The 5,538-nt window shown below is 32.6% G+C and overlaps 1 protein-coding gene and 1 long non-coding RNA gene across 2 annotated transcripts; one reads left to right on the plus strand and one right to left on the minus strand.

Moving 5' to 3' along the window:
- On the plus strand, positions 251 to 1,785 carry LOC108662667. Its single transcript, XR_001928603.1, has 3 exons — positions 251 to 400; positions 644 to 816; positions 1,430 to 1,785. It is a non-coding gene; the product is annotated as an uncharacterized LOC108662667 (long non-coding RNA).
- On the minus strand, positions 3,613 to 4,985 carry LOC18594773. Its single transcript, XM_018124415.1, has 3 exons — positions 4,968 to 4,985; positions 4,347 to 4,569; positions 3,613 to 3,923 (listed from the first exon to the last, which is right to left on the minus strand). Exons 1-3 carry the CDS (start codon positions 4,983 to 4,985, stop codon positions 3,613 to 3,615), a joined length of 552 nt encoding a protein of 183 aa, XP_017979904.1.

Here is a 5,538-nt window from a genome sequence, read left to right on the forward strand (position 1 = left end):
TTCTTACTGTTTGCTGATTCGTCATTGTATCTCCAGCACATTGTTTGGTAATGAAGTTTTTGAGCTGTGACTTTCAATTGGTTATCTGTATGATCTTTGTTTCTCAGTTCTTTTTAGATACTGTTATATTTATTTTGAGATGAGTTCATGACTATAAAAGAAAAATAAAAGAGAAAGGAATAACATTTTCATCTTTGATTTGACATCATTTGTCATGTTTCTCAGATGATGTCATATTTCTGTTGCTCCCAATATTTACCTAGTTTTTACTCATTCAGTGGGTTGTAACTAATCTTCGACCAACTGCTGCTGCTGGTACACCATCATCAAGCTTCTCATGGGTGTTTGACCTTAAAGGGATATCTGAAATGTACCAGTCCTATGAAGAAACAAATTTATGGTAATCTCACCTAGATTCAGCTGTAGGGTGTGGTTTGTTTTTTATTTTACTTGTCTACATTCACCCTCAATGCTGTCTTTTATGTGACTTTTATATTTATATTTCGGAAATGATAAACACAAAAAAAAGAAGTGAAATTTGTTTGCTTCTTTGAAAAAGCATTTATTTAATATATTTGCAACCTTTTGAACTTAAAGCTTGTATATTTTCTTTCATTTTATTCTTTTGGTTGAATAAATGCAGGGAAGTGGTGGAAAATCTACCTCGTGGTGTGCATGTTAATTTTTTGAAAGCAGAAAGGAGTTTGCATCGTTGGGCCCTTGAAGATCTTCAGTGAATCCATGCTGCTGAAAGAGTCTGCTGCTGATGGGGGAGGTGGAGTTGAAATGCATGTCCTCGAAGATGCTGGGCACTGGGTACATCCGTTGCACATGCTTTACTTTCTTTATTATTACTTTGCACCAAGCATTTTCCACTTGGAGTTACGCCAAGTATGGTAATATCTCTTTTTAGTGTCTAAACGACACTGGGGTAGATCCTAAGAACTACTACCGAGTTTCATACTCAATAATGTGTTTAGAACCTAAGAAGGATTATAGCTTTCCAAGAAGTTGCTTATGCTATCCTAGTATGATGTCTCCAGACTGACATTGTTCTATAATCACTCTCTTCCAGAGATAAAAGGAACTTTCAGGCAGCTTGAAATTATGCAACCTAAATAGAAAAAGGCTGTGTAACTCGTGAAAATTAAAAAGGAAAAAAATAAAGTGCAGCTTTCCTGATCAGTACCTCCTAGTCTTTTCGCATTCAGAGCATTTGAAAGTAGTCTGGTCTGCTGCATTTGTAACATAGCAACAACATATGGAAAACCTCTGTTCGATATGTGATTCTGTGGGCTGATTTAGTTATTTTTTTGCTGAATAGTGCTCTGTAGCTTGCTGAGTTATTTTCCTGAATGTGAAGATTTTTATTAATGTTTGTTTTGCTTTATGTCAAAGAGTGCTCATTTTCAATTTAATCTCTTAATAGGTACATGCTGATAACCCTGATGGACTCTTCAGGATTCTTTCATTTTCTTTCAAGGGAGTTAAAGCCTAAAGGTGCTTTACTGCTTCTATTCAAGATTTGATATAGATGGGTTCTGAGTTGCACAAAAGCAACAGCAATTATTTAGCTTAGCTCAAAATTATCACTTGATTCATATAATGAACATTCTTCTACTTTTTCCCCCTTACCAGTTACCACTGCTGAGTGTTATTCTAGGCTGAATTAATTTGTAGCATAGACACTATTTAGAAAAGAAATTATTGAGTACTGTATGTGATTCCAGAAATCATTCTTGTATCAAAGTACAATTGACAAATCACATTAAAATTTGTTCTACATACTTTTCTCTTCCAATTGCCTTTCTTCAATTCTGATGCTAGTAACATTTTTGCAAGACTGGATTCTTCCCGGCTCTCTTGGCCAAGTATTTGGTATAGTATTTTTTTTCTCTTCTTTGGTTCTACTGTAACAGGTTTGAGCTTAGGTTGTCGCAGGTTGTTATCCTCTTCTTGGAAAGTTAATCTGATAGGATGTGTAGTTCTCACGTTCATAATTATATCAAGATCTTCCTACTTGTCTGATAATGCGATCGAAGAACTTTAGTTTACTTTTTCTGAAGAACTGGGTATGACGCTCCTTCACTCAATCTAGCGACGTCTTTGTCTTCGTTGATCACCTTGCCTGCTTTCCTCTGGAAGTACTTGGCAGAAGTGTTTGGCGTAAGTCGAGTTAAGATTGGGTTTACCAACTTGACATGGGAAGAATGAATACTTGGTATTTTCTCAAAGTATTTTAACAAGCTGCCTTTTTATATTAATCAGATTACTTGCATAAGTAAAAAATTAAGAGTCACCAGAGCTTTAGCTCAAGTGATGAGGGTGGAGTGGGGATCTGAGGTAAGACTTAATAATTCCCAAGCCCTTCATCTAACTATTGAAGTGAGACTTCATTGGTAGATCTTCAGCTGTTAAATTATGCTGAAGCTGTCACTCTGTTGTAAGAAAATTTGTACAGCCAATCAAATATATGGAATTAGCTGAATTCCCTTCATCATTCCGTTCTTTACTTTTATTATTCTAATATAAGTATAATATTTGAAAAAAATTTTGAACTATTTAAAAAAATTTTAAAATTAATTTGTATTAGTTTATTGAGTTCAATTAAATTTTTATAAATTTATTTTAAGTCAAATAAATTTTTATAATTAATCGTTGACTAATTATTATTAATCAAAATATTCATTTAATATTCAAGTGACATTGACATAGAAAGTAAAAATATTACATGATTATGTCATTATGTTATATTAACATGTTATATTATCATTTATTATGATATATCAGTATGTCAAGTCATATAAAATGATAAGTGACGTTTTGATTAATAATAATTAATCAATAATTAATTATAAAAATTTATTTAAATTAAAATAAAGATATAAAAAACTTAATTTCACGTAATAAAAATATAACAACTTGTTTAAATTTTCCTAAACTTCAAATTCTAAGTAGTTTAAGAGTTTTGTATGGTACATATCAAAAGTGTACGAATGTTCCAAGCCAGTCTTACACTTCTCCGTTTCTACCAGGTGGGACACAATCCCAATTCATTCATCCTGGATCTTCTTTCCAAATGATATATACACGTTATTTAGAACAGTGTTTTTTTTTTTATAAATTTTGTAATTATTATTTATAAACGATGATTAAAAGATAATCATATAAAATCATAAATCGAATTAATGAATTGATTCAAAGAAAAAAATGAAGGTGACGGCAGCCACTTATCATCAGCTTTGATTCGCCCCTACCTGCAAAATTCAACTGGCGCATTCACATTTTAACATTGAAGAAGGCATCAATTTGGATGATCCATGCAAGTTTATACATTTAATAAGCAATACAGATAGCATTTTTACTGTGAATCAAACTGCTCTGAATTCAACACTTTACATATGTTCATACACTCTATATTGACCCTAAGCTGACACTCAATTTTTCCTTGGAATACAAAAATTGGCGCCCCGTCGGGACTCTCTGCCATGGGGTCTTGCCTATTATCTCACCTGTCGGCCGTAACAAAATTACCAGGAGCTTCTAAGAGGTTGAAGCAAGATTGATGCACTAGCCTGCACAGGAACTTAACAAAACTTGGTAGGGAGGGTTTCATTCAGTAGAGCGTGGCTCTGAAGAATTTGACCATTTCATCTGCATGAAGCTTCTCTTCCTCCATGGACCCATGTGGAGGTTCTTCTCCTTCATTGACCTTTTGGCTGCATCGCACATGACACCAACCATGGCGTTCAGGTAATCAGCTTTGCCTACATAACACTTGGGTAGTTGCTCTACAAGCTTGCTGTACTGATCGCATGCTTTCGCAATCTCGAATTGGTCTCGGAACTCCAATTCGATCACAAACGGGATTTGCTTCTTCTTCCCTTGTGTGCTTGCAATCACCTCAATGTATTCATGTGTACCTAAAAGTCATTAGGTAAATACATAACATAATTAGATCAATATTTTATCAAAATTTATAGCTTGCATTAATGAAATATTTCAAATTCATCACTTTTTTCATCAATGAAATTGAAAATATATCATGATCTTAAAAGACAGTAGTCAATTTCATATCGATATGTATTAAACTACGATAGTGTATTTAAGTGTTAGTACCATTTTCAACGAAATATTTTTTGTGAGGCAAAATTGTGAAGTTCAATGTATTAAACAGATAATATCTTGCAGGTTGACGTGAATCATGATATTTGGTAAATTGTGAATATATCAAATCATACAATACTTTGTAGATTGGTGTGAACCGTGATATTCGATAAATTAAATAAAATAAAAATAAATCAATAAAATTCAATATTAAATCAATAATATAATGAGAAATTAACCTCCGAGATACTTTCTGGTGTGTTTCCACTTGGAAACACAGAGAGAGGCATTAAGTCCACTATCACAAAGCATATTGGTTACTCTCTTTCGCAAGCAGTTGCTGCAACCATCAATGCTTGGCTTGGTGCAGCTGCAAAAGTCTGTCTCTCTTGCTACCTCTATGATTCCACAAATTTCTTGTCGTAACTTGGAACCTGTCAACGCATAACGCTCTAGAATTTCCTGAAATATTTAAGCACAAGAGCAAACAAACAAAAAAGAAACAATTATATAAAAGATGAAGAGTCTATTGTTAAACCAAATTTGAACATTTTGATAACGAAATTTTTGCATAAAATTTTGTAATTAATGTGAGAAAGGAATTTTTTTTTCCTTAATTTCAAAGTAGTACATTTTTAATTCAAAAGACAAAATTATTAGGTGAAAGACAAGTAGAATATTTGACGTTAAATTGGTTCTTTTTACACATAAACAAAAAAAACTTATCTTGGTTCGTTCACTCATAAAGGAGAGGAACCCATGTTTGTCCAAGATTATCTCGACCTTAATATCACTTATAGAAATCTCACCTTAATGAAAAATTGAATAAATTCTAATACCACTTTATCATAAGATCACACCTCTAACTCGAAAGGCATGTTTATCATGTGAAAAAAAAATCCCTTACTTGTAAGTTCAAGACTGATATCATCTTTTACTGAAATTCATAACACAATCATTCAACTAATTTTAATATATTGTAATTCGTTTAGTTTGTAATTTATATCTTATAATAAATTATTTTAAGGAATAAATAGTTGTCAAGTTTACAATCAAAATTAGTTCAAAAGAAGGGATCATCTGTGTATGAAAATAGAAAACAGAAGGCTCTGGTTTATTATTTGTGTACCACACAAAAAATAGGGGCTTTCCTATGTTTATGAAGCTTTGCAACCCAACATGTGGTTTAATTATAAACATTCATTTACAAAACAATCAACACCCCCCTGATTCAGCTCTCTCTCCATTTTTTACTTTGTTTTCTTTAACTGACTAACAAGTCTCATATGCAGCTAGCTTATGGAAGTAAATCTTTATTGATATTTTGTCTAGTTTCTAGCTAGCTTATGGACAAACCTATCAAAACCATGTCTGCTATTTCAATGAAAGCTGCTTCTTTGTCTGCTATTTCAGATTTTTTTTCCCTATGAG

Source organism: Theobroma cacao, chromosome 7, assembly GCF_000208745.1.
Source record: "Theobroma cacao cultivar B97-61/B2 chromosome 7, Criollo_cocoa_genome_V2, whole genome shotgun sequence".
NCBI lineage: Eukaryota > Viridiplantae > Streptophyta > Magnoliopsida > Malvales > Malvaceae > Theobroma > Theobroma cacao.

What these genes read in the sequence shown, in the direction of transcription:
- LOC18594773 (XM_018124415.1), bottom strand. An exon ending in CACCAGAAAGTATCTCGGAG is followed by an intron (nt 3,924 to 4,346) that starts GTTAATTTCTCA and finishes AATGACTTTTAG; the next exon opens with GTACACATGAATACATTGAG.